Source organism: Biomphalaria glabrata, chromosome 5, assembly GCF_947242115.1.
Source record: "Biomphalaria glabrata chromosome 5, xgBioGlab47.1, whole genome shotgun sequence".
Classification (NCBI taxonomy): Eukaryota; Metazoa; Mollusca; class Gastropoda; family Planorbidae; genus Biomphalaria; species Biomphalaria glabrata.
In genome coordinates this window covers 44,835,199-44,856,200 of record NC_074715.1, presented here as the reverse complement: position 1 = coordinate 44,856,200, position 21,002 = coordinate 44,835,199, and the positions used below count along the sequence as shown (strand labels likewise).

Here is a 21,002-nt window from a genome sequence, read left to right as displayed (position 1 = left end):
CCCAAGAGATGAGCCAAAGTCACCTCGCAACTAAGTGAGGCCGTGTATATAGGTATAGATATATTACATACTAACAGAAATCAAAGACTTTGCGTTGATATAAACGAGACTCGTTTGATTTCTAAATACTCTTTTAAAATATTTCACTGCAAGTTGTAAAATGTTTTACATATTTCTTATGTTCCTTCAGAGTTGAAAATAATGCTTCCTAGCCGAAACCTCCCGCAGGACAACGGAGGATGACAGCGAGCGGGGTATGAATTCGGGGTAATCGAGACTATACCGCACAACCAGGCAGGCATTCAACTACATAAGTTACTAAAGCCTACTTACTCTTATCCCGATCTCATTCATAAATGCTTAAATGTAACAATTATAGGGTATCATGTGCTGTTCATTTCTTATCGTCACCCCTCACTTGGGGGCTGAGGTCCCATCAAGGGTGGAGAGGCGACGTCGAGACAAAATAATATATAATTACAGTACTCGGAGTCGGGGATTTACGTGTGACTAGTTTCAGAACAAGCAGCAAAAACGTGCAGCTCTGGGGCGGAGATGAAGTTAGCAATCTTTTTCTATATAGATCTAGTTATGTGTAGGCCCCTATCTCTAATGTAAATCGCGAACTAGTTTTTTGATACCAACTTTAATTTTCAACACTTTAATTTTCACTAATCTCCAAATCAAAAACATTGGATTGGCATCATTTTTACAAAATAACAAGGCTTATATCAACTCGCTCTGTCTGTCTGGTAAAAGTGTGTACACGTTATTTCTCCCACACCCATTCTCGAATCAAGCTGCAACTTCGCACAATCATTTATTGACATAGACAAACGTGAATCAATAAACAAAAAAGTAATCAATTAGACATTTAATTACTGGTAATTTATTATTTTTTTTTAAATAGCAACAAGGGAAACTAATACTTCAGTATTCACATATATGGCTAAATTTGTTGGGTTTAGTCCTTTAAACCATTATTAACGCTATTTCTCCCTCACGCATTCTCCTATCAAGTTGATACTTTAAACAATTATTTATGGTACCTAACAAAACATGAATCAATAAATAAAAATTCCAAATTTGTCATTGGGTATATATATATATATATATATATATAGTTAATTATTTTGTTTGATATCAAGTAAATGAAATAACTTGTACATTATTAGTTTTAAGGACAGGATATCGAATAAAGGAAATAACTTTTACATTATTGGTAGATATAGTTTTAAGGACAGAGTTATTTCCCTTTATATAATCTTTGTTTTGTTTTTTATGATTTTTAAAAATATTTTGCTTGTTTTTAAACAGCATTACCGCTGTGGGATTCCTGTATCACTTCTCTCCAGTCGGCTACGCTACTTATGCAACTTTTGGTCTTGCTGTTCATTTCGGACCTACACCTGATATCGCAGGAGTGTCAAACATTTCCGACATCTCGGTTGTATCCTATTTGGTGGAGACATTACATTTGTTGCCAGGTTCTTCATCGTTAACATCGATTTATTTTTGTATGTCTTCTGTTAGTTTAGTATAAGCTGCCTGCAAAACTTGTTCGTCGCTGCTTTGCGACTCAATGCCTGTCTTACTGTCAACCTTTAAGTAAAGAGGGAAAAAACAACAGAATATTATGACATACTGTATACAAACTATAACTGGTCATTAAAAAAAAAAAAGATCGAAATCTCCGTGCAGTAAAACTTTCTATTAAAGCTATAAGAAATGTCTTATTGTCAATTAGCAATGACTGCCTGGTCGTGTTGTATGCGCTCTGGCTAGAGATAGATGAGTAACGAAAACACGGAACATATAGGTCTATTGTAGCCTACATTTACTGTGATGTTTGATCTGGACATTTCTACACTTTGGCTTTGGACTCTTAGCCTATGCCTATTAACTGAGACTAGGACATACTTCACCTGGTCTAGTTACTATCTAGAGCTACATCGCGCATCTTCTACTGATGAATGTTAACTTTAAGAAACATAGATCTATTTGTCTTATTTCTTTTTAACAATTTTAAAAATAGTCTATGTGTATTATTTCAATGACTGAATTTGTAAATATTTGAAATAGATTGATGTCTTACAGCCAACTTTTTAGTTTCATTTCGTTTTCAACACAAGTGCACAAGAGTGTTGTGTTTTTTTCTAATTGACCCTAGGACTTGCAAATAGATGCTGCCAGAGATAGAACATAGTAGGCTAGATAAGATGTGGAGAAAATAAGGAAAACATTGGGAATGAACAATAAGCAATAACCACCAGGAGCACCATGTTAAAAGATCACATTATAAGTTTTAAAATATAGAGCCTTATTGGTGTAACCATGGTGTAACTTTAAAAAAACAAACACCTATTATGATTAGCCTACTATTATAATAATTGTTGAATTCAAAAAGCTCTTTGCAGAGTATGCCATGAGGGACTGTGGGCGACAATGGTAAAGTACAAATATAAACAAGAAAAACATTTTCAAAATACTATTTTTTTAAAAAGCCAAGCTTATATAGCCTATATTAAGTGTAATTGTAGGCCTATACATTGGTTTGGATCAGTTATGTGATTAAATTTTAATAGATTCTAGACTAATATTATAGGCCTAAATCTGAGCGATTAGAAATATTTAGGCGCTCAGTAAACACAACTCTGTTCGAGCGTGACCTCCGTGTCGACGGTGCCGGCTCGAGTTGGGTGTCGAACCTCGAGCCCCCTTCATAGGTAGCCAAGCCAAGTTCAAGCGTACTTAGCCTCTCAACAACGCTTCCCGATCCAGAGGTTCCGGGTTCGAATCTTGGTGATGACTGTTATTTTTTATTTCGGGATCTCGATCAGCTTTTGTCTCTTTACAGTACTGAGAAGTTCTTCCTTTTTTTTTTTTTTTGACAAACAACATGATGCCTTTTCAAATGTCGTGTTTATATATAGCCTACATGTTATCATAATGCCTAGAGCCTACATTATATTTGTTGACGGCGCTATGTAAATTTAATTAATTTTTTTTAAAATCTTTATTGATGCGATAGCCGATAGCATTCAAAGAGCTATTATAGGATTTCTTATCTAAGAATTCAAGATGTCTGCATACTTTGTTAAAACAAATATGCATTTAACTAAACTGCAAGTCATTAATAATAATGCCTAGCGATTAACGGCTTCATTACATGGGGACAACATCGACAAGGCTGCTTCCTTAACATGGCTCAAAGCAGGTCATCTCTACCCTGAAACAGAAGGCTTTGTTATAGCAATACAGGACAGAGTAATCAGGACAAAAAATTACGAGAAGCATATCCTGAAACTCAATGTTGTCGACAAATGCCGAAAATGTGGAAATGTGGGCGAGTCGATTGAACACATTATGGCAGGATGTCCAGCCCTATCAGAATCAGCCTACCTAGGTCGCCATAACCAAGTTGCAAAGTTAATACACCAACACCTGGCTTTGACGTACAAATTGATCGGTAAGGACACTCCCCCTTATTATAAATACTCTCCGCAAGAGGTTCTCGAGTCTACTGAACATCTGCTGTACTGGGATAGGCCTATTCTGACCGACAAAACGGTAGATTTCAATCGCCCGGATCTGCTGTTCATCGATAAAAAAGAAAAAACCGCTACCATTATCGATATCGCCGTACCACTGTCTCATATTTTAAGAAAAACTGATATAGAAAAACAAAGAAAATATGGGAACCTAGGCTTGGAGATTAAGCGTCTATGAAAATTGTCCAAAATAACAATATACCCCATTGTTATATCAACAGAGGGGATAATAACAACTGACCTCACAGACACATTCAAGGCCCTTAACATTCCTAGGAACATCTTCGTTGCCTGTCAGAGGGCGGTACTGCTGCAGACCTGCCACATCACCAGAAAATTGCTCAGTGGAAACTGTTAAAGGGACTACGATGAATTTTGTTTCTCTTTAGCGAAACTCGACCCTGGCAGCGCCAGAGAATGACTACTCGTTCATTTCTAACATAATAATAATAATAATAATAATAATAATAATCTTTATTATCCGTAAGGAAATTTGTCTTACAATTTGTGCATTACACCAAACAAAAACATTATAACTATAAGAAACCAAAGTGTACATTCACACCAGACTCACTCATAATTTACATGTGACAAAGTTTATACCAGATTGTTCTTATTTAATGATTTGATTGCCAGGGGAACAAAAGAGTGTTTGTGTCTGTCTTTGCTATCGGTGTCTTGTATCTCTTTTGTGATGGTAAAATCACAAAATCCTGACACAAAGGGTGATTCTTTATTTTGAGGATCTTGTTAGCTTTTTTATAGATGTTTGTCTCAAACAACTGCCCAAATGGGGTTTGTTTTTTGCCAATGATTTTGCCAGCAGCATTTAGGATTCTATTAAGTTTATTTTTATTTTTAATGCTCAGATTGCCATACCAGGCAGTGATATTGAAACTTAAAATATTGCAGATGTGAGCGTGATAAAACATAGCCAAGGCCTTTTCGCTAACATTAAACGAGGACAGTTTTCTTAGTAGTCGTAATCTTTGCTGCCCTTTTTTGCTGATATAATCAGTATTTGCAGTAAAATTTAGTTTATTGTCTAGGATAGTTATAATGGTGCCTTCATAATAACTGAAAAGCACAACGGTATTCAGACATTACTTCAATCAAAGCAGTCGCTTGCCGCAGATGAAGAAGTATAGTGAAAAAATGTGGGTTTTTTTTAAAGTTATTAGAACTTCTAACGCCAAAATGGCCTGCGCCAAAATGGCCTGCGCCAAAACGGCTGCGCCAAACGTTGCGTACCGTATCTCGTATAAGTAGGCTTACTTATAATTTTCTCTATGAATGTTTCCTGTTAGATGCTAATATGCTATGTCATATTGCAAGTATCGAAACGTCTAGATAAAGGCTGTTTAATAATGCTGACATACTTATATTAACCATGCCTACTGAAGAAATTGAAGTTCTTATATAGCCTATATAGGCCTACTTCGTACCGTCGCGTCTCTACAATCACCTATAATGGACAAGGCTATACCAAATGCAGATTTTCCTACATCTGTTGCAGAAGCCATTTTTCGGAGGGGTCTAATTAGGTTTTCTTAACAGTCTTTTGTGCCTGTCTTCTACAATGGCTTTTTCTTTCGGCCTCAAATGTGTGTCCCGCGGCCTTCGTGAGAGCACTTCAACTGTCTCTTTCTAAGACCTCTATTTTCCTCTATGCCAGTAGGCCTAAATGCGAAAGGGCGCCTGTAGGGATCTTTATAGCTCTTACATGGGGCACCTCTGTTACACCATCCTTGATTAAGCTCTGCAAAAAAAGATCGCATTTAGCATACGGTCGCCCCCCATGCGGAATAAGTGTCCGACCCTGCGTGATAGAAGTATTTGGGGAGCCTTAAATTATATATATATATAGATAGATAGATGCCTTCTGTAAAGCACCCAGGACTCAGAGCCGTACAATAGTGTGGAGAAAACACTGCTTGGTAGACACTGATTGGCCAGTTCCGAATGAGAAAGAGGTGTTGGGCGTGTAGAAAGAGAATCTTCACTGTAAAACCTCAATTGCTAAACAGAAATGGTAAATATAGAACGTAGGGATAATTTAACATGCGCCGAGCTGAGCTGAAGGATCTATATCTAAGTCTTTTGTATGCTTGTGTGTGTGTATGTTTAGATTTAGAATGTCTCAGTAGGCTATTACCACTAGGGCGTAGCCCTGCTAATGGTTAACTTACGGTTAGGCCTACAAAACTACATATATTAGCCTATAGGCTATAATATAGGCCTACAATATTGGGTAAAACTTAAATTACCTTCGATGTAAAGTTTTACCCAATATTGTCTTGCAACTTTATGTTTTAAATTTGTAAATGAAATACTTAAATTGGGACTTCATTCTAAGAGATAGACTTTAGATGTATTTATATTCTTTTTATTTTAAATCTAGACTTTAAAAAAATAATTACAAATTAGTTCTTACTCAAATCCGGCCCTAATTTACCTCCATAATAAAATAAATGCAACAATAGATCTAGATAGCGTTACGTAATTTATATAGGCTTGTTGCATTACCTCGTTTTCACAAAATGGCTGCACTTCCCGTAAGTGCGACATGAAAACATTCATGAGAGGAATGCTAAGATATATTACTTGTTACCTATTTATCCACAAAATATATAATGGAAGAGGAGGAGCTTGTTCCTGGCTCAGATTTGTTCCAGGATGAAATTGCATTTGATCAAGAGGAATTAATAGACCTTAATCCTATGGACATTTTTGATGACGATGGCGATCTCCATGATCTCGTTATTCACCGATTTGAATCCGACCAAGTGGTGTATCAACCGCATCGTCACAAAGTTAAACTCATTGGGAAATATTTAATGGGAGAAATTTTGGGAGAAGGGTCTTATGGTAAAGTCAAAGAAGTACTTGATACTGAAACATTGTGCAGAAGAGCTGTAAAAATTCTTAAACGAAGAAAACTAAGAAAAATACCAAATGGAGAACAAAACGTTCAAAGGTTGGTCACTGACTGTTGAAAGACTGTTGCCGTGGGTGGTGGCTCTTTTAGACTCTTTAATTTACACTTATAGTCTAGATCTAGATGATAGATCTAAGTCTATTACACTCTATTCTTAGAAATCAAATCCAGAATGTCTTGTAGATCTAGAGTAAAAAGTGTGAAGTTCGATCAAATTAAGCCCACTAGCAGCAATATTCACATTTGGATTTTTATGTATGTATGAAATGTATGTTATCTCTGAATTCCTCGTCCTATAAAACTAGATCTGATTTAATGTATCACTAGGCTTAGTTAAAATTAAATATGAGGTCAAAGATGTGTAGGGTGGGTATCGCCAAGCATACTTTTCCTCGATCGGATTTCTCCCCTAGTTACTAAGCTCGATCGGGCTGATGGAAGGCTCGATCAGATCAAAGAAAATATATCTAAAACATGTTTTAATCTTTAATTTTCACTATGAAGTCATTTTCTTTTTACTCCAGCGCAAGAACAGCATCTACTGCCACCTTTCCAATGCTCCACAACTTCAAATAGAAGTCTCTTTGAGCTAAAGAGCCATCATACTTTAAAAAAAAGCCATAAAAAGCCCATGACCCATTTCCTTTCCGAAAGGGGAAAAGACGCTATTAGTTTTGTGTGAAATGTCTGTCCGTCCGTCCATCCTGTTTAGATCTCGTTAACTAGAAAAGATCTATATATAGTGAAAATCTGACACCATAATATTTTAGACCATTCAAAGTTCTGATTTTTTAAATCAACAAGCTGTTTTTTCATAAAAATACACCACTTTTACAACTATTCACTATTAATAGTAACAAACACTGGAGGCTCTTTAGAAGGGGAGATGACCATTTAACATATTTTTAACACATTTATGCAAATGGTTTTTATGCTAATCATGCTTAGATTTATATTCCATCTATCTATCTATCTATATATATATATATATATATCAGTGCATGAAGCGATGTGATTGGTTAGATCTAGATTCACTTTCAGTATTGTTTTAGGTATTGTCTGAAAAAAAAATCTCTTATAGATCAAATTTTTTTTTTTAATGTGTAGAATTTACTAATTTATTAAATATAAATTATTTCTTTATTTCTATTCTTATTATTTAACGTCCTTAACCCAAATTTGAAAACCATCAGAGTTTCCCTATAAATTTAGTCATGCATGCTATTTAGAGACCTCTAAACTCTGCTAAGTTATTGGGTTTCCTGGTTGATTTTAGGCAATACTTGGGATATTGATTTATTTATAAGGTAGGGCAGAATACTGTGTAGAACTTGTATATAGATGTAGAAGCCTTTGTATTTGTGGTATCATTTGGTATGCGATGGAGCTGGATTAACCCTCTACCCACTAACCTTAGACTAGAAGGATATAGTAAACAATCTTGTAGTTCTGCCATAAACTCATACATTTATAATGATTTAACAGCAAGATGTTTATGTGGAAAAAATAATCAGGCCTGGCCACAAGCAACATTTTGCTCTGGTAAAATAGAGTCAGTTAGATTTATACAAATATATCTAAGACTATATTCTATACACCTAGATTTATAATATATATTAACCCAGCCTAATGACATAAACATCTACTGAATAAACCCAGGCCTTATTTTTCAATATATTTAGTGGCTTTTGGCATATCTAAATATCTAGTAAATAGGTATGCCTGCCCTTTTTCAGTTTTGTAAGTATATTATTACAGCTTTTGATATGGTATGAGAGCATTCTAATATTATATTTAAAATATTGTTCTTTGACCTACAGTTATTAAAATATGGAAAAAAAACACATAAATCTTGTTCTAGAAATGACTTTCCTTAAAAGCTCCAATGTACTTCTGTAAGATAAAGAACAGCATTGAAATATGAAAAAAAAAAAAAAAAGACCAAATAGAATCTCTCTGTTTATAACACTGCAAGACTGGAAACACTTCTTTCAGATTTATTGCTTGTTACTCTTTAGGGTCTAGTTGAACAGAAACTTTTTTTTTATCTAGTGATCCAAATATACTGCATTTGGTCTTTGGCCATCCAGTGTATTGTTGTTTTTTCCCCTTTTGGATCCATATAACTCATCTGTTTCCTTTTTTGGTTTCTATGTCAAAGTTTTGCTTCATGTCTTAATTTTCTTTTACAGAGAAATACAGTTGTTAAAGCGTTTACATCATAGAAATGTTATTCAGCTCAAAGATGTGATGTACAATGAAGAAAAGCAAAAAATGTATGTATATTTACTAACTGATTTCATTGAAAATATAGTTGTTGTTTTGTTGTTGTTTTTTTGTTTGTTTTAAAGTCACACAGAAAACTAGAGCTTTACTCATGATTTGACACAATTCCTAGATAATTTACTTCCAATAATTGGATGATGGCTCTAGGTTCACCCAGCAATGATGATTTTGGTTTGAGAATATTTCCAAACATTTTTCCTTTATTTTGTTTTGCTTTGTTTTTAAAAAAGAATTCTGGATTTTATATAAACTATGTAAACAAGACCGCTTACCAATTTTTCATTAATTTCCATAATGTGCTATGCTGCTGTACCTATTTTTTGTATCTGCTTATTATATGAAAAAAATGTCTCAGAATCTTAAAATAACCAACCAGTTGTACTTAAATCATATGTTTAGCTATTGCTAATGTCTGTCCCCATGTGTTTACTATGAATTGGTGTGGTTTTATCTTTAACACATTTATGAAAATTCACAATAAACATGCATAATGCAAGCATGTTAATGATAGTCTAGGCTTGTAATAAGCCTAGAAGTTGAATAACATTTTGGTTAATTTAGACTCTTAGGAGTCAGAATTTATTAAAAAGAATGTCTTTACTTCAGATAAAAGAGACAATGAGAGCTAGCTTGCTAAGAAAAATCTTGAAATTATTACATCAAGAGTTAGAAAGCTAGTAAGAATAAAGGGACATGGCCTTTGGAATCTCAGGCATACGGGGACAGTAAGGTATTGAGACTAAGGTCTCGCAGGGATAACAAGCAATGGAGAAAAAGCTCTCATTCATTAATTTAACACAAGTGTCATTTATGTGTTTAATTTGATGACTTTAGATGAAAACTTTTTTAACTGCATTTATCGATTTGTGTGTGTGTGTTTTAATAGGTATATCATAATGGAATATTGTGCAAGTGAATTGCAAGAAATGTTAGAAAGTGTTCCCTCAAAAAAATTTCCTATCTGGCAAGCACATGGGTAAGATTCCTTAATTGTTATATCATCATGTTTGAAAATATACTACTTTTTATTTTGTGATTGGTACGGAAAGGATATTTTCTTAATAAAAACTTGATACTTAAAAGTGTTCTTCCTTACACTCAAATCTACTTCATTCATTTAAAATTTCATTTCATATAGACAAGCTTAAGATAATGTTTATATAATCATTTGAAATGTTAAAATATTCAGATTTTTTTTTAATTTGAGGATCCATTGTAATGGAAACAAGGTCTACAGTCACATACACACTTATCCATTATTTGTCAATAACATTTATGTTGAAAAACTGTGAAACTTAAAAGTTTCTATGACATAACAAGAGAACACTTTTATATTGAAAATGTGGGGGGAAAAAATGCAAGGGGACTAATAGAATGTGTCTCATAAATATTAACATTTTATTTAATTTTGTAAAAAGAAAAAAAAACTATTGATATGTATATTTTATACATTTGAGCAATTTTCCCAGAGTAGGTCATGAGGTGACTTGACCTGGTCATGTCATATTCAAAGGAAAACAAAGCTCTGTGAAAGTAGTGTGAATATAGCATAACTGTAAGCTGAACAAATTTTTATCTTGATAAGAATTATCCCTTTTTTTTTTTGTATTCCATTATTTTTTTGTCTTGTTTTTTCAGTGTAAACAAAAAAAATATCTTCATGGGCATGTATTCATATAGATTACTTGTATTATCTCTGATTTAATGTTGCCGAATGTAAAAGGAGAAGAGAGCTTTGCCTAAACTAAAGCTGGAGGGAAAAATTTCCTCATATTTTTCTAGCTGTTATCTCCTTTATGTCAAGATCACAACAAAAAAAAAACAAAGCTTATATTAAGTGCAATTGTATTAGTTTTAATCAGTCCTGTAATAAAATTTGAATATAACAAAAATAAATCTGTGGGATTAAAAATATTTTTACCTATTGTTTTTGTTAAGCGCAATTTCATGCATTTAACTTTCTCAATGCGCTATGATCCTACTGTCACGAATCAATACTATGACCTAATTCTACCTCTTTCAAGAAACGGGGGTCAGCTCAAAGAAGTCGCAGAACAAACACATATTTAATTATAATCATCTAATCAGGGAAAGAGGACAGGAAAAAAAAGTTGCGTACATGAGTTTCTAAAAGATCATAGTTAATAAAATATTTAGAATAGAGGTTTCTATGATTCTGAAAAAAAATGGTTTAAAAAAGTATAGATTGGGGGCAACCAAGTTAGTTGGGGTCTTGGCATTGTAATGAGTTCTTAAACAGTTGCGGGTCCACTAGTTGTTAGTAGAAAGTTGAATATTATCAAGAAATGTAAGTCAAGTTATTGAAATGAAAATCTACATATATGTTTAAATTATAAGTTTGAAGAAGTTTAATAAAGAAGAAAAAAAAAGAACTCAGATGTTTCTTCAGTTTGTCTTCAAGCTTTATATATATATATATCTGGAAAGTGATTCTGTTTGTGCCATTATTCATAAAAAAAAGGAAAGATATGTAATGTTTTGAAAGAATAATAAATATTACATATCATCAATAAATATTTGGCAACAAAGAAACAGAAATCATCACAGCTACCACTTGTTGGGACCAATTGGGAAGGGTGTATCTTGGTGATTATTAATGTGATTGCTTTTGAAATGCATTTATAAAAAAAAAAAAGTTGAAAGATCTGCATTCAAACTTGAGGGCTAGCCTCCTCAAGCTAACATATCAGAGTTACAGAGTACCGGAGAAGTGCTCATGAAAATAGAAGGTTCTATAGTTATCTATTGTTAGTTTCAAACTTTAAAACAAAGTATAAAGGGAACTTATTAAAATTCTACTACTACATTATTCAAGTATAATTTCTTTACCTTGTTTTGAGATACCAAACAAAATAATTAATTACCATAGGTTTTACATTTAATTAAAACTAATTGGCTATTTTTTTATTGATTATTGTTTTGTCAGGTAAAAGAAATAAGTGTGCAAAATTTCAGCTTGATCCGAGATTTGGGTGTGAGAGAAATAACGGGTACAAACTTTTCACCAGACAGACAGAGAGTGAGTTGATATAAGCTTTGTAAAAATGTAGCTGAAAATCAAAATTAAAAAGCTTGACTGTTATACTACTTTCTAATATCAAAGCTTTCATCTCATTTAAAGTCATGTTTAACCTAAGAACACAATGTTTAAGAATTATAGATCCCTCTAAGCTGTGACAATTTATTTCTTAAATAAAGACAAAGTTATATATTTAAACAAAATTGTTTTTATTCAGAAATATTTATGTTTACTATAGAAGACCTTTTTGAAAGTTAGTATGGGGCAGGAATCAATATAGTTTGATAATTTCTTAGTCTCTATGAAATGCAAAGCATTCCAGTAACTTCATCACATCAATTATTTTTCAAGACACTGTTAAAGTTATTTGGTATAATCCCGTTTATTAATATCTGTACATGGCAGTCAGTGTCGAAGACATTTTCAAAAATGTTGCTTTACTTTTATTTAGCTAAAACAGGATCAATTTAAAGATTTAAAAAAAAAAAAAACATACACAGAGGTGGCACTCTTTCTGTAACATTTTTATGCTTCTTTGGTAAAAAGTGATCCGTGTGATAAAGAGGTTGACATTCAATTCAATTTAGAACCTCTTTATAAGTAAAGTCAAGTTCCCCTTTCAGACCTTGCAATATGTAGGGCTGATGATGTAAAGGTCATTTGATTCTGTGGCCCATGGTTAACGAGGATGTCATTTAGCCAGCACAATGACCGACCACCTTTATTTTTCACCAACTAATGTCAGGTACCCATTAGAGTTTGATGGACTCAGGGGTGCCCCTAAGATCCTGACATTAAAAATCCTAGTCTTCACCAGCGTTCAAACCTGTGACCCCCTGTTCAGAAGCCAAGCGCTTTACCACTCAGCCACCGCACCTCCCTCCTTTATAAGTATAGGTAAAAAAGATTTTGATCTATAGAGTATGTAAATCTCATCTGTTTCTTTGTCCGACAAACAAAGCCAGCACAATGACCAAGAGCTATTACTTCCCCTACTGATGTCAGGTACCTATTGATGAACTCAGGGATGAAATCAAAATCCAAAAGTTCAAAATCCTAATCTTTCCTGGTATTTGAACTTGAGATCCCTAAGTTCACACCTAAGCACTTTAGCTGTGTAGTGTTGTATAGGCATTTCTAAAACTGACCATGTTTGATGGATAATATTTTTTTGTATCAAAGTAATGTCAAGGCCATGTGTCTAGTTTCAACATTCATCAAATTACAGCTGTTGGTTTTTAGCTCTTTAAAAACACTTGGATGGTGAATCTCTGTGTTGCTTTGCAAAATAGGCTGCATCTCTGACATAGGTATTGATACTAAGACTATACAAATTCAACATTGGTAAAAAGGAAAGTTTCTGAAATTTTGAAATTTATTTTAAAAGTTGTATAAAGACTTCAATTGTGCACACTAGCACAGCTTTGAGGGAATCTTATTAGTTGAAATTTAATTCATTACCCTCCCCCTTTTTAAAAAAAAAAACTTTTATGATATTTTTTAAATATCATTTGGAGTGTACTCTCTAATATTGAAACAGTATTACTATTTCAGCTTTAGAGTAAAAAAAGTAAATTATCTTTTCTATTTTTGTTCAGATATTTCTGTCAGCTAATAGATGGCTTAGAGTATCTTCACAGCCATGGTATTGTACACAAAGATATAAAACCTGGTAATCTGTTGGTCACTAATGATGAAACACTCAAGATTACAGATTTGGGAGTAGCTGAGGTAAATTTCTTAAACACTAATTCTCAACTTTAAGCCTACTTTTTCATTTAATCTATAAAGTGAAGCGTGAAAGTTTTGTGTGGATAGACAATTGATGCATTTTTGGCCATATTTAAAAAAATCATTCTCTGCTGGATTCAGATGTATTTTTAGAAGCTCTATGTATGTTTTCATAGAGTTTGAGTTTTGTCACATCGGCACAATTAAGGCCACGTCGTGCCCGTAATCCTATAAGGATAAATAGTTGTTATGATTGCACTCTATCTTTCTTAATTGCTGAATTTGTATTTAAAAAATAATTGCCAGTTTCAAAACAGCACTTAAAAAAAAAGGGTAATAGTATTGGCAGCATGTAATCTTCTTTTTCATACTTGGCTAATGGCCATCTGTATAGTTTTTGATGAAAACTTTATGATGAGCACGACAAAAGTAAATACTAGTATATCTAGGTCTGTTTATGGCACTTGCATTGGCAATTTTATCATTAATTTTACTTTACATTAACGCAAAATTTAAAAAGGACAAAAAAATTTAATTTAAAATGTGCAATAGAAGTGTGGCTGTAAGATTTGTCATACATATTTTTTTTTTTTTTTAAGCTGAGTATAAATAGCTTGAACTAAAGCTAGAAGATTACAAACACTAAAGATAATTTGGAAACATTTATATTTTATTGGTCATTTGAATAGTTTTCTTTTTAGCCTAAAAATATTTCTTCCATTATGTTTAAATAATGCTTTAATGTTTCATTGCAGGCCTTAGATATTTTTGCTAACAGTGATGAGTGTCGTACAAGCCAGGGCTCCCCAGCATTTCAACCGCCTGAAATAGCTAATGGTCTAAATACATTTTCTGGCTTTAAAGTTGATGTTTGGTCCAGCGGTGTTACACTGTAAGTATCTTCATTAAATTTATTTCTTATATACTATCATGAATTAAAAATAGTTTTAGTGTAATGTTTTTTAATCCTAGATCCTTTTTCCTATGATTTTCTCACTTTTAGCTCAAGATTTCACATTTTGTAACTTAACAGTTTTACTGTAATGTCTTTTAATCCTAGACATTATTTACAATCATTTTCTCACTTTTAGATCAAGTTTTCAAATTGTAAAAAGAAACAATAATAATAAAAACTATTTAGTAAAATCAAACAAGCTGCAAGAATTTTTTTTCTTTAATATTAATATATATATATATATATATATATATATATATATATATATATATTTTGTTTCCATTGATACTTAAACCTTTTAACAAAATTGCCTTTTTATTTTATATTCTCACAGCTACAATATAACAACTGGTAAATATCCATTTGAAGGAGACAATATATACAAGCTATTTGAAAATATTGGAAAAGGTGTTTACACTATACCTGATGATGTGTCAGAATTATTAGCAGACTTACTCAAAGGTACAAATTTGTCATTGTATGTATTAGCTTCTATTTGCATCAAGAGAAGGTTTACACCAAAGGTTCTTTTCCTTTTCTAGTGGGGGGGGGGGACATATCCTGTCACTGGCTAATTCAACCCTTTTTGTTTCTTCCTTTTTTTTTTTTTTTTTTAACATACTGATTTCTTGCACTATGAGCAGAGGTTTCCATGGGCTTCGAAGGTTGGATCCCTATTTTTGACATCACTGGACTACACCATTTCATGACAAAAGTGACATATTTTCTCAAAACTTTTTATAGGATTCTTTAAAAATAATTTGTGGCTTTTAGTCTGTTTATAATAATAAAGTAAATTTATTTCAATACTAGGTATGCTAGCTTATGAATCTGATGTGAGATACACTCTTCAGCAAATCAGGCAGCACCCGTAAGTCTTTTTCATTAAAAAATTACCTAAAATTTACTAATAATTTCCCTTAAATTTGATTTCAAATCATTATGAATATGCACACTGGAATGATATACATACATTCAGTAACATTTAGAATCACACTGCTTTGTTAGATTGTGAATGATCAGAGGATATTTCACTGAGCATTCATTATATTATATTGATCTTTTTTTTTTTTTTTTTGTTGACAGATGGTTTATTAAGCAGCATCCGAGGGTACTGGAACGAGTGCTGATTCCTCCCCGACAGGATGACCCTGAGGATATTTTGCGCTCAATGACTGTGATTGGTTGCCTTAGTGCTATGCATTATGGAAACGATGAGGCAGGACAGGAAGAAGATATAGCAATGGTTTCAGATTATCAAAATGCCATATCTGGCCAAGATGCTGTTTGTGCTAATCATGGTAATTTAAAATGAATATTAAAACTCGTTAATTATGAATTTCAAAAACACTTTCCTCTTTTTTTATAATTTCTTCTTTTTTATTTTTTAAGCTTTTTTTTGTGTGTGAATTGATGATAATTTATTTATAATTTTTTTTTTTTCAAAGATCATGAAGAGTTAAAAGGCAATTCAGGTCAAAATATTGTTGTAGACAATGAGCACTCCCAAGCTTCTGCTACAGCCCCTCAAGCTAATGGCAAGTCTAAAAGTAAGAAAAATAGTAAAAGTAAATTTTCTAGCTGCAAACAGTCATGACAGAATAAAAGTATGAGACAGCCTTGTTTTAATAATACCTCACTATTAACTGTTCTCAACTCTTCACATGATAGAAGTTATCATTGGAAAATTTTTTATTTTTTTTGTAAGCTATAGATGTACCTCATAATTGAATGCTTTTAATTGGGTCAAGTTATAGTTGAGATATGTATTAATAATTTTAATCACTCTCATATTTCTTTTTTTACTGTAACAAACACATAGAGCCTCCATTTAAAAAAATGTTAATGCTGCATCTGAAAATATGCTTTAACTGAAGTGAAACTGCTTTAGTATGTTCTTTGAGAAGCTAGATTGATAACTGTGAAGACGCGTTGAATTTGATTTAATTTTAATTTGCCCTGCATCTGATGAAAACAGTCATTTCTAGATGTAATGCACCAAACCATTACTTACCAAGACTTGTATTGAGTAGCTTAGGTGTTGAAGAATTGTAGTTACAAATTGAGTTTCAATGTGTACCTCAATAGTCAGATAGTGCTTGTGATTATCTCATGAAACTTGCTCATTGAAGTTTCAGTGTCAAGTTTTGAGATATTGCTACTATTGTCTTCCCCGGTTGTCACTCATTGTTTGGCTGTCCCACACTGCAACCAAAGTTTATTTTTAGTATGTCATGAAGCACTTAAACCAATTAGAGACTCAATATTCCTGCTCACAGTATATATATGCATCAGCTTTGTACAATCAACAATATAGATGCATAGATTTTTTTTTGGTCAACTTTATTCTTTGGAATATAACATTACTACATATTATTGGCAGGCAATTAGCACAAGGCCTGTGTCATTTTTTACTACGTGAAAATAAACACACTTGTATTGCTCTTTTAATTTCTATCCAAGTGTTGATCTGGTGATCATTTCCTATTTGTATGCTGACAATGTCTTCATCATTTTTACAAAGCTTAAAGGGTAGATGCTGTGTTGCTTTTAGAACTTTAGTAATTTTAATAAACCAGTTGGTTTTGCTTTTTTTATTAGGATTAAGTGAAGAGTATATTTTTTTAAAAGAAATGTACTTTGCAATGTTTTTAAGTACTGCTAAAAATATTTTTGTTTGATCAAATGATGCCATTGGCATAAATGTTTCAAAATGTTGCAACCTATATCTCCTTGGCTTCTGTACCTTTATTTCACTTCCCTATGGAAGTAGGATCTATCAATAGTAATATTTGTATTGCTAAAAAAAAAAAAGGTCTTTTCAAATACTAACTTTCAACATGTAGACTTGTATTAAAAGATCTCATTTTCAAATAGCTTAAAAACGTAATATACATATGTGATTTTTTTTTCTTTTTATGATATTTAAAAAAAAATATTTTTTAAATGCAGAAGAAAGGCATAAGTTAAATACACACATACAGTTTTTGAAACTAAAAGATATTTTGTTTAAATCCTAATTTGTTGGACAGAGTTTGAGAATGAAATGATGGAACTAGTAGTCTTTTTGTTGCTGCTAACCTGCACAATATCAAACTCAAAAATTTTTCAAATTGTGCTTATTATAGAATCTAGATTGGCATGTATTGGTTGTGAATACTGGAACTTCCTCTTGCAAATGTTAGGACGGATACAACTTTACTAGTCTAGACATGACTACATGTTCATTTTATGTTAGAAATGAATCAAACTCCTGAGTATGAACATAAAATTAGTCTGTCCCGCTGATTTTGTTTGAATACAAAGAATGAGCATCTAATCATTTCTTTTATCTTTGTAGCATCTTCTCATTTGTCCCACTCCTCTTCTTATCATCCCCCCCCCCCAACTCTTTTTTTTTTCTCTTTGAAGCACTTATTTATTCGTGACTAGTGTCAATCATCCAATCGTGTTTTTAGAACCATTAATGACTTCATTCTGCTTAGTTTTGAGTGTACATATTGACTGCTGAGCTCATTCTGCATAATACAAAGTGCATGGTTTGTCCTTCTGACACAGGTACACTGCCATAGTTTTCTTAATGTTCTGGTCTAACTTTATTGCTAGTATATTTGTTTAAAGTAGAAAGTACTATCCAAGTATTAGGTGTTTCTACAAAGTACAAGAAAGTATTAGGTGTCAAGTACTTGATATGTTTTGTCTGTGATATTGTCACTACTGTGTTCAGGCGTAGAACATTAACTTAGGACACTATTATTTAATTCACTGTTGTTGTTTTCAACCTGTTATAATTTGTGTACATAACTTTTTTTTTTCATTTGTTCTGTTTTGTTTCTCTAGATATAATTGCCATTTCATTGAGAATTTAGTGCACAACTATCATTTGCCATTCCATTCTGATTTTTTTAAAAAAAACAGATTGCCCAGTCATTTTGTTATTCAAATCAGTCCCAACTTTATTTGTGTCTTTGAACTAGTTGTGTTGTTGAGCCATGTTCTGGTAGAACTCAGTAGTTTCAACCATTTATCTACTGGGAGGTTCAAGCAGAAAACAACAATTTACTTGCTTGTAAGCCTTGTAAAAAAAAATAATTTTATGTTGTACAATTGTATGAAATGCATTTTATGATGATTATAGCAGTCTAATTGTATTTGTTTTATAAATAATAAATTATATAGCACGTGCTGATATTTATAAATACTTATATATATATATATAAATATATTAGTTTTTTGTTTGTTTGGTTATCATGTATGTCTACATTGGACTATTAATGAGAGAATCTGAGATTGGATGTGCTGTCTTTTATTCTCCACCTGGATACAAATGTTGCCTATTTACAAAGAAAACAACAAAAAGTGAATAAAAAAACATAAAGATTGAATTTGTTGTCGAAACAGTTTTATTTTTGTTCAACTTTGTTGTAATAATTTCTTTGAAATGTGAAACCTTATTTCAATCTCCAACTACTAAACCCAGACTGCACCTTCTGCACTATCTTGAACGGTGGCGGTGCGCATGGCAGAGTTATAACAATATGATGAAGGTGTTTGTATAAAGAGCAGCTATAGGTAAGGAAACATGATCTTGATTTGCTCTAGAAAGAATGCTATAATAATAGCCTACACATTTAGGCTACATATCATTTAGCCTTTTGATGAACGAACTAGCCTCTGCAAAGATTTCAATGCTTAGGTTGTACCGTGTTGTGGTGTTGGATATACTTTTATCACGGAACCATTGTTAAAAAAGTAGGGCCTACACCACATTGAAGTAGAAAATTCATATGAAACAAAATAGTAAAGCCTTTGAATCGCTAACCACTGCGAAAATCCAACCTGGTAAAATTCAATGGTTGTGATCTTAGAGGCATTAGTCAACAGCCAAAATCTAGATTTACATGTAGATCTAAAAAAAAAAATGGCAGAATCGGTCTCTTCACCTAGCGACAAAAATCAATGTTTATACAGCAATGGCTCTGAGACCTGGGTGCTTTATCGAAGGCATTTAAGGCTCCTCGAACGCTTCCCTTCACTTAATACTAGGCATACGCTGGGAAGATTACATTAGGCCTACTAATAACCATGTTCTGCTGGAGGCTGTGGGGACAATATAGAAGCAATAATTACCATTCGACAGTTGGGCTGGGTCGGACACTTATTCCGCATGGGGAACGACCGCATGCCAAAGGCGATCTTCCGAGCTTAAAGAAGACATCGTAAAAAAAAGGAGCCTGGTACCCCCACCCCCGTAAGCGCTACAAACATCAACTCCGGCACCATTTCGCCTTCACTAGCATGGAGGAAAGTAGCTGGCAGCAGATGCCCTCTGAAAGAGACAATTGGAGAGCTCTCAAAGGCCGCGGAACACGTTTTTAAGACCCAAAGAAAAGCCCTTATTGAAGACAGACGCTGAAGACAAAAAGAAAACTTAACTTATAAATATAATTTACCATGGAATTATATAGAATAGCTCTACTAACTAACCACTTTAAAAAACAAGGTTACAAAGACAGTTTGTGTGGAAACACAAACTCAATATCGGCCCCCGAAGTGATCCACCGAGGCCAGTAAAAAGGCAGGTTTCAATATTTTCAGAAAGAATATCATAATGGAATTCTATCAAAGGCAAAGGACAGAGAAGAATGGAGAAAGAGTGTTGACAGATCTTGTGTGATGCCCCAATGGTTCAGCAGACCAAGGGATATGTGAAAGTGAAGAAGTTCAATGTGAACCTGGATTAACTGATGTCATATAATAATAATAATTGATCTAATTGTTATGTAAAGGGTTAATCTCGTATTCAAAGCCTCAAGAAAAAAAAAAAAACATTACCGTAAGAAAAAAATAATTCTCCCCTTTCTTTAGTTCGATATCCTATATACTTTTATAGGTTACTATTTCTCACACTGCTGTTCACGCGATAATATGTTTTACTACTTATTAATTGTTGTTTTAAATTATATTCTACTTATATGCATACTAAATGGATTTTTTTCTTCAAAGATAAAAGTAAACATTTCTTTTGTAAATGTAGTACTTATTATGAGTATGACAGAACATACTTAACAGCAATATATTTGTAAAAAAAAATTGACAAAATATTTAAAACAGTTTTCATAAATGTGCTAAAATTATGGTAAATGGCCATCTCCCTTACTAAAAAGCCTCCAGTGTTTGTTACTATTAATAGTTAATAGTTGTAAAAATGGTGTAATGTTATGAAAAAAATGCTTGCATAGTTGATTTTAAAAATTAAAATTTCACTTTCAGAAAAGAAAAAAGTAGCCGTTGCATCAGAACTTTGAATTATCTAAAATATCATGATGTCGCATTTTTAATATCTTTTCTAGTTTACGAGATCTAAACGGGACGGACAGGCAGTCCACACAAAACTAATAGCGTCTATTTCCCTTTCGGGGGCCGCTAAAAAAAAATAGACAAGGTTACAAAGACAGTTTGTGTGCAAACACAAACTAAAAATCGGCCCCCGAAGTGGTC

At 32.9% G+C, this 21,002-nt stretch overlaps 1 protein-coding gene and 1 long non-coding RNA gene across 2 annotated transcripts; one reads left to right on the top strand and one right to left on the bottom strand.

Annotated features, from left to right (window-relative positions):
- Positions 1–719: 719 nt before the first annotated feature.
- LOC129926177 (uncharacterized) lies at positions 720–2,101 on the bottom strand. The gene is made up of 2 exons (XR_008777830.1): positions 1,926–2,101; positions 720–1,602 (listed from the first exon to the last, which is right to left on the bottom strand). It is a non-coding gene; the product is annotated as an uncharacterized LOC129926177 (long non-coding RNA).
- Positions 2,102–6,086: 3,985 nt separating this feature from the next.
- LOC106060824 (serine/threonine-protein kinase STK11-like) lies at positions 6,087–18,886 on the top strand. Its single transcript, XM_013218833.2, has 9 exons — positions 6,087–6,528; positions 8,682–8,765; positions 9,662–9,751; positions 13,414–13,546; positions 14,302–14,438; positions 14,836–14,963; positions 15,315–15,372; positions 15,588–15,802; positions 15,950–18,886. Exons 1-9 carry the CDS (start codon positions 6,185–6,187, stop codon positions 16,096–16,098), a joined length of 1,338 nt encoding a protein of 445 aa, XP_013074287.1. The 5' UTR covers positions 6,087–6,184; the 3' UTR covers positions 16,099–18,886.
- Positions 18,887–21,002: the final 2,116 nt, after the last annotated feature.